This window comes from Scyliorhinus canicula, chromosome 2 (assembly GCF_902713615.1).
Source record: "Scyliorhinus canicula chromosome 2, sScyCan1.1, whole genome shotgun sequence".
Taxonomy (NCBI): domain Eukaryota; kingdom Metazoa; phylum Chordata; class Chondrichthyes; order Carcharhiniformes; family Scyliorhinidae; genus Scyliorhinus; species Scyliorhinus canicula.
Window position 1 is genome coordinate 285,660,280 of NC_052147.1, and position 18,446 is coordinate 285,678,725.

Sequence of the window (18,446 nt, forward strand, 5' to 3'; positions counted from 1 at the left end):
CCCAACAACCCCCCCCTTAACCTTACTTTTTTATTAGGACACTACGGGCAATTTAGCATGGCCAATCCACCTAACCCGCACATCTTTGGGCTGTGGGAGGAAACCGGAGCACCCGGAGGAAACCCACGCACACAGGGGGAGGACGTGCAGACTCCTCACAGACAGTGACCCAGCCGGGAATCGAACCTGGGACCCTGGAGCTGTGAAGCATTTATGCTAACCACCATGCTACCTTGCTGCCCCATTAGTTCTGATCAGCTTTTAATATAGATGGATACTGCCACACTACACTGTGAATTACGCAGAACAGCAGGGACTGACATGGAACGGGACACAGCTGCCACTTTGCACAGCCAGGTTCCATAGAAAGCGGACAGATTGGTTTGAATTATAGAATGATGCAGCCGAGAGGGAGGCCATTCAGCCCATCCGGCCTGTTCCAGATCTTTATCAGAGCCACCCGACTAACCTCACTCCCCCCCCAGCTCGGCAAAATGTTCCGCTCGGAAGTATTTATCCAATACTTTTTGAAAGTTTCTGTTGAATTTGCTTTCGCTGTCCTGTCAGGTAATGTGCCCGGATCACAGATCACTGAGTGAAAAACATTTCCCCTGAACCTCCCTCTGGCTCTCTGCACAATCACATTCAATTTGGCTTCTCTGGTTATTGACCATTGGAAACTGCTTCCCCTTCATTACTCTGTCCAAACCCTTCGTCATTTTGAACACCTCCCTTAAATCTCCCCTTAACCCTTGCTCTGAGCACAACTATCCCTGGGTGAGGGAGGAACGTTGTCAAAGGCATCTGGAAATCTCCTGCTCTAGACTTAAACTTAAAACAGCGTCTCAAAATATTCAACTAATATCTGGGCGGCTGATGGAGTGGCCTCGGTTTTACTCCTTATCAAAAAGGTGGTACCTCTGCCAGCGCCACGTCAACCTCGATCATCGACTCAAATCCCTGGACTAGAATTTGAACCTAAGACTGTCTCCAGGACACAGCCTGATCCGAGGCCTTGGTCTTGAGTTACCCGTCCCGGCCCCTGTGAGGTGATCCGTGGTTCCAGGTGAAGTGCACCCCCCACCCCCCACCACCCCCCCCCCCCCCCCCCCCACCCCCCAATCGCCCTCTTTGGGTGAGGGAGCCTCGTCACTGTTTGCGACCTCACAGCCAAGCCGATTCACCACCCTCTGGCTGAAGAAATTCCTCCTCATCTCTGTTTTAAAGGATCGTCCCTTTAGTCTGAGATGGTGCCCTCTGGTTCTAGTTTTTCCAACAAGTGGAAACATCCTCTCCACGTCCACTCTATCCAGGCCTCGCAGTATCCTGTAAGTTTCAATAAGATCCCCCCTCATCCTTCTAAACTCCAACGAGTACAGACCCAGAGTCCTCAACCGTTCTCAAATAGCCATGGGGACAATCCCCTGTGAAGTGAGCATGTGTGTGAGAACAGGCGATGCCCCTACAGTTGAGTATCTGGGTGATTCTTGCTGCTTGAGGTTGCCTATGAGGAATAGGTACTTGGCTGACATTCCAGACAGATCCCAGTTACCTTGGAGCCCATAGCCCAGTGAGGGTCAGCACATTCAGGGGAAGGGCTCCACTTACGCTTCGAGTAGGATTCGAGCTCTCAATCCGGATGAATTATTTCCCCCCCCCCACCCCCAGGTTCAAAATGAAGCATTGCTGACGGCGAGGAAGGACTTCCAACGCACAGCAGAGGAACGAAAGTCCAAGGATGCTGAGCTGGTGTCGCTGGCTGAATCTCTAGAACAGTAAGGATCGCTCGGTCTCACTCCCAACCTGTCGCACAGTTCACTGGGGGTGCCCGCATTCTGAGTCGGCAGGTGCAGGGTTCAAATCCCACTCCAGCCAGCCCGGGTGAGTAGAGGCCCAAGCTCAGGGTCTGTCTGAACTCCGGGTTGGCAGCCGGAGGGGTCTGTGTGTCCAGTGAGTCGTCACCACCCCCCCCCCCCCCCCCCCCCCCCCCCAACCCTCCCATCCCCCTCATACTCCCAAAAAAGCCTTTCCACCATCAAGACAAATCACTCCATCAGCGGGGAGAAAGGTAGTTACAGACGGAAGCTGCAAATGTTCAACCTTTTCCCAGGAAGAGATTGAAGATTAAACAAACATTCAGTTCCCGGGAATGTCAGGAAAACGCAGGTAAGAGTCACACCCTGGCTGCTCTGGAAGCTGCAGAGGGTGTTAGAGGAGAAATGGGGCCATGGTTTTTCCTTCAGACAAAGCAAACACAATTTAGAGTCAGTATTTGATGCTGGATTGAGCTCGATCGACCCCAACTGTCGATCGAACAGTGAGTGTTGTCTCTCTGATGCAGCCTCCTGCAGTTAAATATCAGCTACTGCACAGCAAGTGTACAAGATGCACACAGGGGAGCTGACACAGAGGTACCCTGGGCAGCACAGAGCCAGACAGGAGTGAAGTGTTTCCTGACCCAGGTCCCCACTGTCCTTAAAGAAATCGACAAACGGCTTTCAACTGCGGGTTCACCCATCCACCGACCCCCTCACAATTCACTGAGCAATAGGGGCTGGTTTAGCTCACAAGGCTAAACCGCTGGCTTTTAAAGCAGACCAAGCAGGCCAGCAGCACGGTTCGATTCCCGTACCAGCCTCCCCGGACAGGCGCCGGAATGTGGTGACTAGGGGCTTTTCACAGTAACTTCATTGAAGTCTACTCGTAACATAGAACAGTACAGCACAGAACAGGCCCTTCGGCCCTCAATGTTGTGCCGAGCCATGATCACCCTACTCAAACCCACGTATCCACCCCACACCCGTAACCCAACAACCCCCCCCCTTAACCTTACTTTTATTAGGACACTACGGGCAATTTAGCATGGCCAATCCACCTAACCCGCACATCTTTGGACTGTGGGAGGAAACCGGAGCACACGGAGGAAACCCACGCACACACGGGGAGGACGTGCAGACTCCGCACAGACAGTGACCCAGCCGGGAATCGAACCTGGACCCTGGAGCTGTGAAGCATTTATGCTAACCACCATGCTACCCTGCTGCCCCAAACAATAAGCGATTTTCATTTTTCATTTCATCTTCCGTGGACGGGGTCCTCCATTTCGCCCGTGGGTTTCCCGACGGCGTGGGGGTGCCCACAATGGGAAACCCCATTGGCTGGCTGATGGCACAGAGGATTCCGCCACAACATTTTGGCCTCGACAACTTCCTGTGGCAAAAATTCTACACGCTCACCACTCCTTGGGTGAAGAAATGTCTCCTTATCTCTGTCCGAAACAGTTTTACCCTGAATCCTCTGACTGGGACCCCTGGTTCACCCATCATTGCTAACATCTTCCCTGCATCTACCCTGCTTAGTCCTGTTAGAATTTTATACGTCTCTATGAGATCCCCCCCTCATTCTTCTGAACTCCAGAGAGAACAATCCCAACCTAGTCAATCTCTCCTCATGCGTCAGTTCCACCATCCCTGGAATCAGTCGGGTAAACCTTCGCTGCACTCCCTCCAGAGGAAGAACATTCTTCCTCAGAGAAGGAGACCACCAATGGCGTAGAGATTTCAAGGGGTGCAGAGTCCTGTGAGGTTGTCAGACTGGAGGAGACTAGAACCAGGCCCGGGGGGGGGGGGGGGGGGGGGGGGGGGTGGCATGGAGAGCGTGGAAACAAGGATGGGAACTGTAACTTTTGGAACTCATCGAGCAGGAGCCAATCACATAGTTGCATTGCCAGAGCTAATTCTGATTGGCCAGTTTGGTAATGTGCTGTGGAAATGTTGGGTTTGAAGATGAAGTTCAGACGGGGATTGGGTCTAATTCTGTCTCATCCCCGGCATTAGTGACATTGCCTCTTCGGTGTCCATTCACAGAGCCAGGAGAGTTCAGGAGGATTTGAAGGAAACTTTGAAAAAGGCACAAGAAGATGCAGAAAGCAGGGAGGACGAATCCCGGCAGGAAGTCCGGGATCTCAAGGAGACAATCGGATCGCTGAAGGAACGGACAGTGGAACTGATCAGGTGAGGGACTGAGAAAGAGCGATCACTGACCTGGGAGTGGAGAGAGTGTCAGAAAAGAGAGATTTATTATTTATGGTGAATCTGACGGGGTGTGTGTCAGGGTGTGTGTGTCGGGGTGAGTGTGTCAGGGTGTGTGTGTCAGTGTGTGTGTGCCAGGGTGTGTGTGTCAGGGTGTGTGTGTCAGGGTGTGTGTGTCAGGGTGTGTGTCAGGGTGTGTGTGTCGGGGTGTGTGTGTCAGGGTGTGTGTGTCGGGGTGTGTGTGTCAGGGTGTGTGTGTCGGGGTGAGTGTGTCAGGGTGTGTGTGTCAGTGTGTGTGTCAGGGTGAGTGTGTCGGGGTGAGTGTGTCAGGGTGTGTGTCAGGGTGTGTGTGTCGGGGTGTGTGTGTCGGGGTGAGTGTGTCAGGGTGTGTGTCAGGGTGTGTGTGTCGGGGTGTGTGTGTCAGGGTGTGTGTGTCAGGGTGTGTGTGTCAGGGTGTGTGTCAGGGTGTGTGTGTCGGGGTGTGTGTGTCAGGGTGTGTGTGTCGGGGTGTGTGTGTCAGGGTGTGTGTGTCAGGGTGTGTGTGTCGGTGTGTGTGTCGGGGTGAGTGTGTCAGGGTGTGTGTGTCAGGGTGTGTGTGTCAGGGTGAGTGTGTCGGGGTGAGTGTGTCAGGGTGTGTGTCAGGGTGTGTGTGTCGGGGTGTGTGTGTCAGGGTGTGTGTGTCAGGGTGTGTGTGTCAGGGTGTGTGTCAGGGTGTGTGTGTCAGGGGTGTGTGTGTCAGGGTGTGTGTGTCAGGGTGTGTGTGTCAGGGTGTGTGTGTCAGGGTGTGTGTCAGGGTGTGTGTGTCAGGGTGTGTGTGTCAGGGATGTGTGTGTCAGGGTGTGTGTGTCGGGGTGTGTGTGTCAGGGTGTGTGTGTCGGGGTGTGTGTGTCAGGGTGTGTGTGTCGGGGTGAGTGTGTCAGGGTGTGTGTGTCAGGGTGTGTGTGTCGGGGTGTGTGTGTCAGGGTGTGTGTGTCGGGGTGAGTGTGTCAGGGTGTGTGTGTCAGGGTGTGTGTGTCAGGGTGTGTGTCAGGGTGTGTGTGTCAGGGTGTGTGTGTCAGGGTGTGTGTGTCGGGGTGTGTGTGTCAGGGTGTGTGTGTCAGGGTGTGTGTGTCAGGGTGTGTGTGTCAGGGATGTGTGATGTGATGTGTGTGTCAGTGTATGTGTGTGTGTCGGGGTGTGTGTGTGTTAGGGTGTGTGTGTCAGGGTGTGTGTGTCAGGGTATGTGTGATGTGATATGTGTGTCAGTGTATGTGTGTGTGTCGGGGTGTGTGTGTGTCGGGGTGTGTGTGTGTCGGGGTGTGTGTGTGTCGGGGTGTGTGTGTCGGGGTGTGTGTGTCGGGGGTGTGTGTGTCGGGGGGTGTGTGTGTCAGGGTGTGTGTGTCGGGGGGTGTGTCGGGGGGTGTGTCAGGGTGTGTGTGTGTTAGGGTGTGTGTGTCGGGGGGTGTGTCAGGGTGTGTGTGTGTCGGTGTGTGTGTCGGTGTGTGTGTCGGTGTGTGTGCCGGTGTGTGTGTCAGTGTGTGTGTGAGGGTGTATGTCGAGTGGTGTGTGTGTCAAGGTGTGTGTGTGTCAGTGTGTGTGTGAGGGTGTATGTCGGGGTGTATGTGTCAGGGTGTGTGTGTCAGGGTGTGTGTGTCGATGTGTGTGTCGGGGGTGTGTGTGTCAGGGTGGGGGTGACGGGGTCAGTGTGCCGGGGTGGGGGTGGGGGTGTCGGAGTGGGGGTGGGGGTGACGGGGTCAGTGTGTCGGGGTGGGGGTGGGGGTGGGGGTGACGGGGTCAGTGTGTCGGGGTGGGGGTGGGGGTGACAGGGTCAGTGTGTCGGGGTGGGGGTGGGGGTGACGGGGTCAGTGTGTCGGGGTGGGGGGTGGGGGTGGGGGTGACGGGGTTCAGTGTGTTGGGGTGGGGGGTGACGGGTCAGTGTGTTGGGGTGGGGGTGGGGGTGACAGGGTCAGTGTGTCGGGGTGGGGGTGGGGGTGGGGTGACGGGTCAGTGTGTTGGGGTGGGGGTGGGGGTGACAGGGTCAGTGTGTCGGGGTGGGGTGGGGGTGACGGGGTCAGTGTGTCGGGTGGGGGTGGGGGTTGGGGTGACGGGGTCAGTGTGTCGGGGTGGGGGTGGGGATGGGGGTGACAGGGTCAGTGTGTCGGGGTGGGGTGGGGTGGGGGTGACGGGGTCAGTGTGTTTGGGGTGGGGGTGGGGGTGGGGGTTGGGGTGACGGGGGTCAGTGTGTCGGGGTGGGGGTGGGGGGTGACGGGGTCAGTGTGTCGGGTGGGGGTGGGGGTGGGGGTGGGGGTGGGGTTGGGGTGACGGGTCAGTGTGTCGGGGTGGGGGTGGGGGTGACGGGGTCAGTGTGTTGGGGTGGGGGTGGGGGTGGGGGTGACGGGGTCAGTGTGTCGGGGTGGGAGTTGGGGTGACGGGGTCAGTGTGTCGGGGTGGGGGTGGGGGTGACGGGGTCAGTGTGTCGGGGTGGGGGTGGGGTGACGGGGTCAGTGTGTCGGGGTGGGGGTGGGGTGACGGGGTCAGTGTGTCGGGGTGGGGGTGGGGGTTGGGGTGACGGGGTCAGTGTGTCGGGGTGGGGGTGGGGGTGACGGGGTCAGTGTGTCGGGGTGGGGGTGGGGTGACGGGGTCAGTGTGTCGGGGTGGGGGTGGGGGTGGGGGTGACGGGGTCAGTGTGTCGGGGTGGGGGTGGGGGTGACGGGGTCAGTGTGTCGGGGTGGGGGTGGGGGTGACAGGGTCAGTGTGTCGGGGGGTGTGTCGGGGGGTGTGTCAGGGTGTGTGTGTGTTAGGGTGTGTGTGTCGGGGGGTGTGTCAGGGTGTGTGTGTCGGTGTGTGTGTCGGTGTGTGTGTCGGTGTGTGTGCCGGTGTGTGTGTCAGTGTGTGTGTGAGGGTGTATGTCGAGTGGTGTGTGTGTCAAGGTGTGTGTGTGTCAGTGTGTGTGTGAGGGTGTATGTCGGGGTGTATGTGTCAGGGTGTGTGTGTCAGGGTGTGTGTGTCGATGTGTGTGTCGGGGGTGTGTGTGTCAGGGTGGGGGTGACGGGGTCAGTGTGCCGGGGTGGGGGTGGGGGTGTCGGAGTGGGGGTGGGGGTGACGGGGTCAGTGTGTCGGGGTGGGGGTGGGGGTGGGGGTGACGGGGTCAGTGTGTCGGGGTGGGGGTGGGGGTGACAGGGTCAGTGTGTTGGGGTTGGGGGTGGGGGTGACGGGGTCAGTGTGTCGGGGTGGGGGTGGGGGTGGGGGTGACGGGGTCAGTGTGTTGGGGTGGGGGTGGGGGTGACGGGGTCAGTGTGTTGGGGTGGGGGTGGGGGTGACAGGGTCAGTGTGTCGGGGTGGGGGTGGGGGTGGGGGTGACGGGGTCAGTGTGTTGGGGTGGGGGTGGGGGTGACAGGGTCAGTGTGTCGGGGTGGGGGTGGGGGTGGGGGTGACGGGGTCAGTGTGTCGGGGTGGGGGTGGGGGTTGGGGTGACGGGGTCAGTGTGTCGGGGTGGGGGTGGGGATGGGGGTGACAGGGTCAGTGTGTCGGGGTGGGGTTGGGGGTGGGGGTGACGGGGTCAGTGTGTCGGGGTGGGGGTGGGGGTGGGGGTTGGGGTGACGGGGTCAGTGTGTCGGGGTGGGGGTGGGGGTGACGGGGTCAGTGTGTCGGGGTGGGGGTGGGGGTGGGGGTGGGGGTGGGGGTTGGGGTGACGGGGTCAGTGTGTCGGGGTGGGGGTGGGGGTGACGGGGTCAGTGTGTTGGGGTGGGGGTGGGGGTGGGGGGTGACGGGGTCAGTGTGTCGGGGTGGGGGTGGGGGTGGGGGTGACGGGGTCAGTGTGTCGGGGTGGGGGTGGGGGTGACGGGGTCAGTGTGTGGGGGTGGGGGTGACGGGGTCAGTGTGTCGGGGTGGGGGTGGGGGTGACGGGGTCAGTGTGTCGGGGTGGGGGTGGGGGTGGGGGTGACGGGGTCAGTGTGTCGGGGTGGGGGTGGGGGTGACGGGGTCAGTGTGTCGGGGTGGGGGTGGGGTGACGGGGTCAGTGTGTCGGGGTGGGGGTGGGGTGACGGGGTCAGTGTGTCGGGGTGGGGGTGGGGTGACGGGGTCAGTGTGTCAGGGTGGGGGTGGGGGTGGGGTGACGGGGTCAGTGTGTCGGGGTGGGGGTGGGGTGACGGGGTCAGTGTGTCGGGGTGGGGGGGGGGTGATGGGGTCAGTGTGTCGGGGTGGGGGTGGGGGTGACGGGGTCAGTGTGTCGGGGTGGGGGTGGGGTGGGGGTGGGGGTGGGGATGGGGGTGACGGGGTCAGTGTGTCGGGGTGGGGGTGGGGTGATGGGGTCAGTGTGTCGGGGTGGGGGTGGGGTGACGGGGTCAGTGTGTCGGGGTGGGGGTGGGGTGGGGGTGGGGGTGGGGATGGGGGTGACGGTGTCAGTGTGTCGGGGTGGGGGTGGGGTGGGGGTGGGGGTGGGGATGGGGGTGACGGGGTCAGTGTGAGGGGTGGGGGTGGGGTGATGGGGTCAGTGTGTCGGGGTGGGGGTGGGGTGACGGGGTCAGTGTGTCGGGGTGGGGGTGGGGATGGGGGTGACGGTGTCAGTGTGTCGGGGTGGGGGTGGGGTGGGGGTGGGGATGGGGGTGACGGTGTCAGTGTGTCGGGGGTGGGGGTGGGGGTGGGGGTTGGGGTGACGGGGTCAGTGTGTCGGGGTGGGGGTGGGGATGGGGGTGACGGTGTCAGTGTGTCGGGGTGGGGGTGGGGGTGGGGGTTGGGGTGACGGGGGTCAGTGTGTCGGGGTGGGTGGGTGGGGGTGGGGGTGGGGGTGGGGGTTGGGGTGACGGGGTCAGTGTGTCGGGGTGGGGGTGGGGGTGATGGGGTCAGTGCGTCGGGGTGGGGGTGGGGGTTGGGGTGACGGGGTCAGTGTGACGGGGTGGGGGTGAGGGTTGGGGTGACGGGGTCAGTGTGTCGGGGTGGGGGTGGGGGTGGGGGGGGTGGGGGTGAGGGTGGGGGTGGGGGTGGGGGTGTTGGGGTCAGTGCGTCGGGGGGGGTGGGGGTGGGGGTGAGGGTGGGGGTGACGGGGTCAGTGTGTCGGGGTGGGCGTGGTGAATGGGGGTTAAGGGGTGAGGGTTTCGGGGTGGGGGTGATGGGGGTTACGGGGTCAGGGTGTCGGGGTGAGGGTGATGGGGGTTACGGGGTCAGGGTGTCGGGGTGGGGGTGATGGGGGTTACGGGGTCAGTGTGACGGGGTGGGGTGATGGGGTGGGGGTGATGGGGGTTACGGGGTCAGTGTGTCGGGGTGGGGGTGACGGGGTGGTGGTGATGGGGGTTACGGGGTGAGGGTGACGGGGTGGGGGTGATGGGGGTTACGGGGTGGGGGTGATGGGGGTTACGGGGTGAGGGTGACGGGGTGGGGGTGATGGGGTGGGGGTGATGGGGTCAGTGTGTCGGGTTGGGGGTGATGGGGGTTACGGGGTCAGTTTGTCGGGGTGGTGGTGATGGGGGTTACGGGGTGAGGGTTACGGGGTCAGTGTGTCGGGGTGGGGGTGGGGGTTACGGGGTGAGGGTGTCGGGGTGGTGGTGATGGGGGTTACGGGGTCAGTGTGTCGGGGTGGGGGTGATGGGGGTTACGGGGTGAGGGTGACGGGATGGGGGTGACGGGGTGAGGGTGACGGGGTCAGTGTGTCGGGGTGGGGGTGATGGGGGTTACGGGGTCAGTGTGTCGGGGTGGGGGTGATGGGGGTTACGGGGTGCGGGTGACGGGGTGCGGGTGATGGGGGTTACGGGGTCAGTGTGTCGGGGTGGGGGTGACGGGGTGGGGGTGATGGGGGTTACGGGGTGAGGGTGTCGGGGTGGGGGTGACGGGGTGAGGGTGACGGGGTGGGGGTGACGGGGTGAGGGTGACGGGGTGGGGGTGACGGGGTGGGGGTGATGGGGGTTTCGGGGTCAGTGTGTTGGGGTGGGGGTGATGGGGGTTACGGGGTCAGTGTGTCGGGGTGGGGGTGACGGGGTGAGGGTGACAGGGTGAAGGTGACGGGGTGGGGGTGACAGGGTTACGGGGTGAGGTTGACGGCGTGAGGATGACGGGGTGGGGGTGACGGGGTGAGGGTGACGGGGTGGGGGTGATAGGAGTTACGGGGTCAGTGTGACGGGGTGGGGGTGATGGGGTGGGGGTGATAGGGGTTACGGGGTCAGTGTGTCGGGGTGGGGGTGATGGGGGTTACGGGGTGAGGGTGACGGGGTTGGGGTGATGGGGGTTACGGGTCAGTGTGACGGGGTGGGGGTGACGGGGTGGGGGTGATGGGTGGGGTGAGGGTGATGGGGTGAGGGTGATGGGGTGGGGGTGAGGGTGATGGGGTGGGGGTGAGGGTGACGGGGTCAGTGTGTCGGGGTGGGGGTGATGGGGGTTACGGGGTCAGATTGTCGGGGTGGAGGTGATGGGGGTTACGGGGTCAGTGTGACGGGGTGGGGTGATGGGGGTTACGGGTCAGTGTGACTGGGTGGGGGTGACGGGGTGGGGGTGATGGGGTGGGGTGAGGGTGATGGGGTGGGGGTGAGGGTGATGGGGTGGGGGTGAGGGTGATGGGGTGGGGGTGAGGGTGACGGGGTCAGTGTGTCGGGGTGGGGGTGATGGGGGTTACGGGGTCAGATTGTCGGGGTGGAGGTGATGGGGGTTACGGGGTCAGTGTGACGGGGTGGGGTGATGGGGGTTACGGGATCAGTGTGTCGGGGTGGGGGTGATGGGGGTTACGGGGTCAGATTGTCGGGGTGGAGGTGATGGGGGTTACGGGGTCAGATTGTCGGGGTGGGGGTAATGGGGTTACGGGGTGAGGGTGACAGGGTGGGGGTGAGGGTGACGGGGTGGGGGTGATGGGGGTTACGGGGTGAGGGTGACGGGGTGGGGGTGGGGGTTACGGGGTGAGGGTGATGGGGGTTACGGGATCAGTGTGTCGGGGTGGGGGTGATGGGGGTTACAGGGTGAGGGTGACGGGGTGGGGGTGACGGGGTGAGGGTGACGGGGTCAGTGTGTCGGGGTGGGGGTGATGGGGTGGGGGTGAGGGTGATGGGGTGGGGGTGATGGGGGTTACGGGGTCAGTGTGTCGGTGTGGGGGTGACGGGGTCAGTATGTCGGGGTGGAGGTGATGGGGGTTACGGGGTCAGTGTGTCGGGGTGGGGGTGATGGGGGTTACGGGGTGAGGGTGACGGGGTGGGGGTGACGGGGTGAGGGTGACGGGGTCACTGTGTCGGGGTGGGGTGATGGGGGTTACGGGGTGAGGGTGACGGGGTGGGGGTGATGGGGGTTACGGGGTGAGGGTGACGGGGTGGGGGTGATGGGGGTTACGGGGTCAGTGTGACGGGGTGGGGGTGATGGGGTGGGGGTGAGGGTGATAGGGTGGGGCTGATGGGGGTTACGGGGTCACTGTGTCGGGGTGGGGTGATGGGGGTTACGGGGTCAGTGTGTCGGGATGGGGGTGATGGGGGTTACGGGGTCAGTGTGACGGGGTGGGGGTGATGGGGTGGGGGTGAGGGTGGTGGGGTGGGGGTAATGGGGGTTACGGGGTGAGGGTGTCGGGGTGGGGGTGAGGGTGACGGGGTGGGGGTGATGGGGTTACGGGGTGAGGGTGACGGGGTGGGGGTGATGAGGTTACGGAGTGGGGGTGGGGGTGGGGGTACGGGGTGAGGGTGATGGGGGTTACGGGGTCAGTGTGTCGGGGTGGGGGTGATGGGGGTTACGGGGTGAGGGTGACGGGGTGTGGGTGACGGGGTGGGGGTGATGGGGGTTACGGGGTGAGGGTGACGGGGTGGGGGTGATGGGGGTTACGGGGTCAGTGTGACGGGGTGGGGGTGATGGGGTGGGGGTGAGGGTGATAGGGTGGGGCTGATGGGGGTTACGGGGTCAGTGTGTCGGTGTGGGGGTGACGGGGTCAGTGTGTCGGGGTGGAGGTGATGGGGGTTACGGGGTCAGTGTGTCGGGGTGGGGGTGATGGGGGTTACGGGGTGAGGGTGACGGGGTGGGGGTGACGGGGTGGGGGTGACGGGGTCAGTGTGTCGGGGTGGGGGTGATGGGGGTTACGGGGTCAGTGTGTCGGGGTGGGGGTGATGGGGGTTACGGGGTGAGGGTAACGGGGTGGGGTGATGGGGGTTACGGGGTCAGTGTGTCGGGGTGGGGGTGGTGATGGGGGTTTCGTGGTCAGTGTGACGGGGTGGGGGTGATGGGGTGGGGGTGAGTGTGGTGGGGTGGGGGTAATGGGGGTTACGGGGTGAGGGTGTCGGGGTGGGGGTGAGGGTGACGGGGTGGGGGTGATGGGGGTTACGGGGCGAGGGTGATGGGGTGGGGGTGAAGGTGACAGGGTGGGGATGATGGGGTTACGGGGTGAGGGTGACGGGGTGTGGGTGATGGGGTTACGGAGTGGGGGTGGGGATGGGGGTTACGGGGTGGGGGTGATGGTGGTTTTGGGGTCAGTGTGTTGGGGTGGGGGTGATGGGGGTTACGGGGTGGGGGTTACGGGGTGGGGTGATGTGGGTTATGGGGTGGGGGTTACGGGGTGGGGTGATGGGGGTTACGGGGTAGGGGTGATGGGGTTACGGGGTGAGGTTTTTGGGGTGGGGGTGATGGTGGTTTTGGGGTCAGTGTGTTGGGGTGGGGGTGATGGGGGTTACGGGGTGGGGGTTACGAGGTGGGGGTGGGGGTTACGGGGTGAGGGTGCCGTGTGTGACTGCCCGGATTGTGTGTTTTCAGGGAGAAGGATGCGCTCTGGCAGAAATCGGATAAGTTGGAATTTGATCAGCGACAATTGGATGTGAAACGTTTGTCTAGAAAAGATCGATTTGGCAGCAAGAAATGAATTTGATCAGCCGGCCGGACACACTGGACACGTTCGATTGTTTTATGTTTTTTTAGTGTCTGGAATGGATGCAATCCTGATCCATATCACTATGTTGGTGGCGTGGGAAGCATTATCTTGGATTCCTAAATCCCTGTTTTCCGGAAAGCACTCTGCTTCACTGCAGGGGAATCTGCACTCATTCAATTCTGCATCAAATTTTACAGCAATTTCAAAATCTGTGACGGAGCCTAGTGGATTGATGCAAAACCTGACTAAATTAACCCAGTTTTATATCAATGACTTCAGGATGGTCCATAAACACTTTACCCCACATGGGCGTATTTATAAACGATGTACAAAGGAGAATCATCAAGTGTACCACTCCCTCAGTACTGACCCTCTGACAGTGCGGCACTCCCTCAGTACTGACCCTCTGACAGTGCAGCACTCCCTCAGTACTGACCCTCTGACAGTGCGGCACTCCCTCAGTACTGACCCTCTGACTGTGCAGCGCTCCCTCAGTACTGACCCTCTGACAGTGCAGCACTCCCTCAGTACTGACCCTCTGACAGTGCGGCACTCCCTCAGTACTGACCCTCTGACAGTGCGGCACTCCCTCAGTACTGACCCTCTGACAGTGCGGCACTCCCTCAGTACTGACCCTCTGACAGTGCGGCGCTCCCTCAGTACTGACCCTCTGACAGTGCGGCGCTCCCTCAGTACTGACCCTCTGACAGTGCGGCACTCCCTCAGTACTGACCCTCTGACAGTGCGGCACTCCCTCAGTACTGACCCTCTGACAGTGCAGCACTCCCTCAGTACTGACCCTCTGACAGTGCGGCACTCCCTCAGTACTGACCCTCTGACAGTGCAGCACTCCCTCAGTACTGACCCTCTGACAGTGCGGCACTCCCTCAGTACTGACCCTCTGACAGTGCAGGCACTCCCTCAGTACTGACCCTCTGACAGTGCGGCACTCCCTCAGTACTGACCCTCTGACAGTGCAGCACTCCCTCAGTACTGACCCTCTGGCAGTGCAGGCCTTCCCTCAGTACTGACCCTCTGACAGTGCGGCACTCCCTCAGTACTGACCCTCTGACAGTGCAGCACTCCCTCAGTACTGACCCTCTGACAGTGCGGCACTCCCTCAGCACTGACCCTCTGACAGTGCAGCACTCCCTCAGTACTGACCCTCTGACAGTGCGGCACTCCCTCAGTACTGACCCTCTGACAGTGCGGCACTCCCTCAGTACTGACCCTCTGACACTCCCTCAGTCCGACACCATCTTCTGAAGTTATATTTGCAATTGTAACATTCACTCTCTCTCCACAGATGCTGTGAGCCTTGCTAAGTTTTACCAGCATTTTCTGCATTATTTTCCGTTTATCAAATTAGCAGGTTTATTCTGCTTTAATGCACTCAGTAGACGATCTCGGAAGTGGATTTGCTTTGTTGTATTCTGTCAGAATGAGTCAGATGTCCAGTGCTCATGCCCACCAAGCTGTCTCTCCGATCATTATCCCAGTGAAATTGTCGGAACTTTGTGAAAAGTGCGCACACATGATCGCGCACAAATCCCAAATTTACAGTGAGCCATTCTTCACGTGATTCACTCTCAAACTCTGCAACAGAGTCTTCAGGAGCAATTTAACGGGAAAAAAAACCACTCCCATTTTGGGCGGGTTTAGTGTAGGTATTCCCGATGCTGGAATCACTGGGAGAGGTCCCGTTATCGGGCCTGGGTGGGGAACACCCTTCTGAGGCTGCACTGAGCCTCCTGCCGCGATTTCAATGGGATAGGGCCAGTAAATCGTGCCCATCAAGTTTTTACAACAGCGAAAGAGGCCATTTGGCCCATTGTTGCCTTCAGGCTCCTATCTACTCTAATCCTATTTCCAGCCCGTAGCCAGGTCTGCTGTGGCATTTCAAGACCTCATCTAAATATCAACATTAACAGGGAAAAAAATGGTACTGACATGAATTTTGACCCACCTAACCTTTTTGGACACCAAGGGCAATTCATCATGGCCAATCTGTGGGAGGAAACCGGAGCACCCGGAGGAAACCCACAAGGACATGGGGAAAACATACAGACTCCGTACAGACAGTGACCCAAACCGGAATCGAACCTGGTACAGTCGAGCTGTGAAGCAACTGTGCTACCATGCTGCCCAATTTTAGGATTGATTTTTGTTCACAATGAAAGGGCAATTTAGCGTGGCCAATCAACCTGCCCTGCATTTAGCACAGTGGGCTAAACGGCTGGCTTGTAAAGCAGAATAAGGCCAGCAGCACAGGTTCAATTCCCGTACTGGACTCCCTGAACAGGCGCTGGAATGTGGCGACTAGGGGCTTTTCAGAGTAATTTCATTGAAGCCTACTTGTGGCAATAAGCGATTATTATTATCTTTGGGTTGTGGGGGTGAGACCCACGCAGACATGGGGAGAATGTGCAAATCCCACATGGACAGTGACTTGGGACCGGGATCGAACCCGGGACCTCGGCGCCGAGAGGCAGCTGGTGCTAACCACTGCACCACTGTGCCGCCCTGGATTGCTAGTTTAAGGGTAAATTGAAACTGCCTTGGGATCTTTCATCCAATCGGAGGATTTGTGGTTGCCAATCAAGCGACCTTTTCAGTATCTCCAATATTCTCTGTAATTAATAAAGAGAAGAAATGAAAATGAAATGAAAATCGGTTATTGTCACAAGTAGGCTTCAATGAAGTTACTGTGAAAAGCCCCTAGTCGCCACATTCCGGCGCCTGTTCGGGGAGGCTGGTACGGGAATTGAACCGTGCTGCTGGCCTGCTTGGTCTGCTTTAAAAGCCAGCGATTTAGCCTGGTGAGCTAAACCAGCACCAGGGCTGGTATACACAATGTTGGTACTGCTCCTTTGGTTTTTCTCCTGGGCCGTTTGAAGCAATGTCCGGGAGATGAATCCTTGGAGAATCCCGGAAAATCCGGGTGTATTGTTGACTCGGGATTCTCCAGATACCAAGCAGGTTAAGTGGCCATACGGTGCCCCCCAGGACCTGAGTGCTTTTACACAGGGTTAAGAGTATTCCATAGAGTAACATTTTACTCCCTGTTCTCTAGTTTTGGTGGGTAGATTTCAGGCTGTGCTTTACTTGAAACCACAGATGTGAAATTAGTGTCTTTCCCTGTTGGGATCTTTTCTTTCATTCGAGGATTGTGGGTGCCGTTGGTTAGGCCAGCTTTTATGACCCATCCCTAAATAGCATCAATGCTTCACAGCTCCAGGGTCCCAGGTTCGATTCCCGGCTGGGTCACTGTCTGTGTGGAGTCTGCACGTCCTCCCCGTGTCTGCGTGGGTTTCCTCCGGGTGCTCCGGTTTCCTCCCACAGTCCAAAGATGTGCGGGTTAGGTGGATTGGCCATGCTAAAGTGCCCGTAGTGTAAGGTTAATGGGGGGATTGTTGGGTTATGGGTATACGGGTTACGTGGGTTTAAGTAGGGTGATCATTGCTCGGCACAACATCGAGGGCCGAAGGGCCTGTTCTGTGCTGTACTGTTCTATGTTCTAAGGTGATGGTGAGCTGCCTTCTTGAACCGCTGCAGTCGCTGAGGTGTAGGTCCATCCACTGTGCTGTTAGGGAGGGAGTTCCAGGATTTTGCCCCAGTGACAGTGAAGGAACGGCCGATATATTTCCCAGTCAGGGTGGTGAGTGACTTGGAGGGGAACCTCCAGGTGGTGGGGTTCCCATGTATCTGCTGCCCTTAAAAGCTAATTGATTGAGATCGCACACACGCATTTGTAAAAGGTATGTATTATTTCTTGGACTTTCCACTCACAGTGTTATAACTTTATTATTCTATTATTTTGCTGTGTTTTTCAAAAATAAAAATAAACCTTTTCAAGCTATTATTTTGTTTTCTGTATTTGGCATCAAAATTAACAATACTGGTTCAATTTGAGCAGAATCATTTGAGGTGTGCATTATGATCTCAGATCAGACCCCAACAGTTGCTGGGAGACTGGACAGAAACCCCAATATTGTATTTTAATTTTGTGAGCAAAGGGTACTTCGCTCCAGGAGTGAGTTCACACAAAATTGGGATATAGTGTATCAAAACAAAATCTATTACTAACACAGGATTGAAATATCTTTAACATCACACCAGAAAATAGTTTACAATTACCCCTTTGTCATGTGAGAGTACCTTTAAGAAATAGGTGTTGAAGAAATGTACCTTTAAGAAATGAGTATTATCGGTGATGTCAGAGTGTGGGTGGAGCTGGGCTGTCTGTCAGCTTTTTACTTTCATTTTGAGCAGGCTGCAGGGTGTGTTTTAGTTTTGTTTTCAGTGTTGGAGCTGAAGCCAGACCAAGCAGGTGTGCTGCTGTTCTCTCTGCCATCAAAAGACTATCTCTTGATCATTTGGTGAATTCAGAATTATAAATGTTTTCAGTAGTGACTTTAACCTGATGTGCTTCTGATAAAGGTTTTGTTTTAAGTCGTATGGATGTTAAAAAGGAAAGCTTAAAGGATTACTTAGTGTTGTAGTCTTTGGGGGGTGTATTTGAATTGATGGTTGCTAAGATGTTCACTCTATGTTTTAAAAAGGTTAACTTGAGTTCATAGAATAAACATTGTTTTGCTTTAAAAAATACTTTTCCATTTCTGCTGTACCACACCTGTAGAGTGGGCCGTGTGCTCCCCATACCACAATCTAGTAAAAGTTGTGGGTCAGGTGAACTCCTTGATGCACTTTGCGGTTCTCTAAACCCTGGCTGACAACACCTTAACCAATGCTAATTAATGCAGCGACACAATAACCCTTAATCGCTATCTTTATTCCCACTCAAACAACAAAACCATCTAGGATCTCAATCCACTTTCAAATATAGTTAGCAGGCTCAGGAATGCCTGCTAGAGATGTTCTTTGAGGCTGTTTTAAGAGATAGGCCAATGTCAGAACAATGCAGGATCTCCAGCTGACGTCTTCAGAAACTGACTTCATGATGTGATTTCCAGAACCAACTGCAAACTCCTATCTGTCTCAAAGCAGATAGATTACCTACAGTGCAGGAACAGACCATTCAGCCCGTTGAATCTGCACCAACCCTCCATAAAAGCACCCGACCTGGACTCCCCCTCCCTATCTCCATAACCTCACTTAACCTGCACACATTTTAACCCGAAGGGCAATTTATCATGGCCAATCCACCTGACCTGCAGACCTCTGGACTGCGGGAGGGAACCGGAGCACCCGGAGGAAACGCACGCAGACACGGGGAGAACGTGGAAACATGAAACTGCCCATCTTCTTCACAGGCCACTGTGATTCAGTGTCCATGAATTTATTCTTAAGCAGCTGATTTCACGCTACTGCCCTCACTCCTAATAACAATCAAAATCTCCCAGAGAGCAGAGCAGAGAAGAGGGAGGGGAAAGGAACAGGAATGGAGAAACCCACATGGATTTGCTTTGACTGCAGCGACCCACAGGAATGGGAAGGCACAAGCCTAACCTGTTTGGAAATCTGTGATGCATTAACAATCCTGCCCACAAAATGGCCGAGTGTCAGTTCCGGGGTAAAAATGGTGCCAATTGTCAGGGGATATCGATCGCCTCAGGCAAAGGTTTTTTCCTTCATGCGAATCTAGCCGTCCTCTTGGCGAT

At 58.0% G+C, this 18,446-nt stretch overlaps 1 protein-coding gene across 1 annotated transcript in view; it reads left to right on the top strand.

Moving 5' to 3' along the window:
• LOC119962226 (FYVE and coiled-coil domain-containing protein 1-like) overlaps positions 1-13,224 on the top strand; it is a 100,752-nt gene extending 87,528 nt beyond the window's left edge. The window contains exons 9-11 of the mRNA XM_038790210.1: positions 1,669-1,775; positions 3,867-4,013; positions 12,711-13,224. Of these exons, the coding sequence (XP_038646138.1) occupies positions 1,669-1,775; positions 3,867-4,013; positions 12,711-12,816 (360 nt within the window). The 3' untranslated portion in view covers positions 12,817-13,224. The remainder of the gene's footprint in view (positions 1-1,668; positions 1,776-3,866; positions 4,014-12,710) is intronic.
• The last annotated feature ends 5,222 nt before the right edge of the window (positions 13,225-18,446 follow it).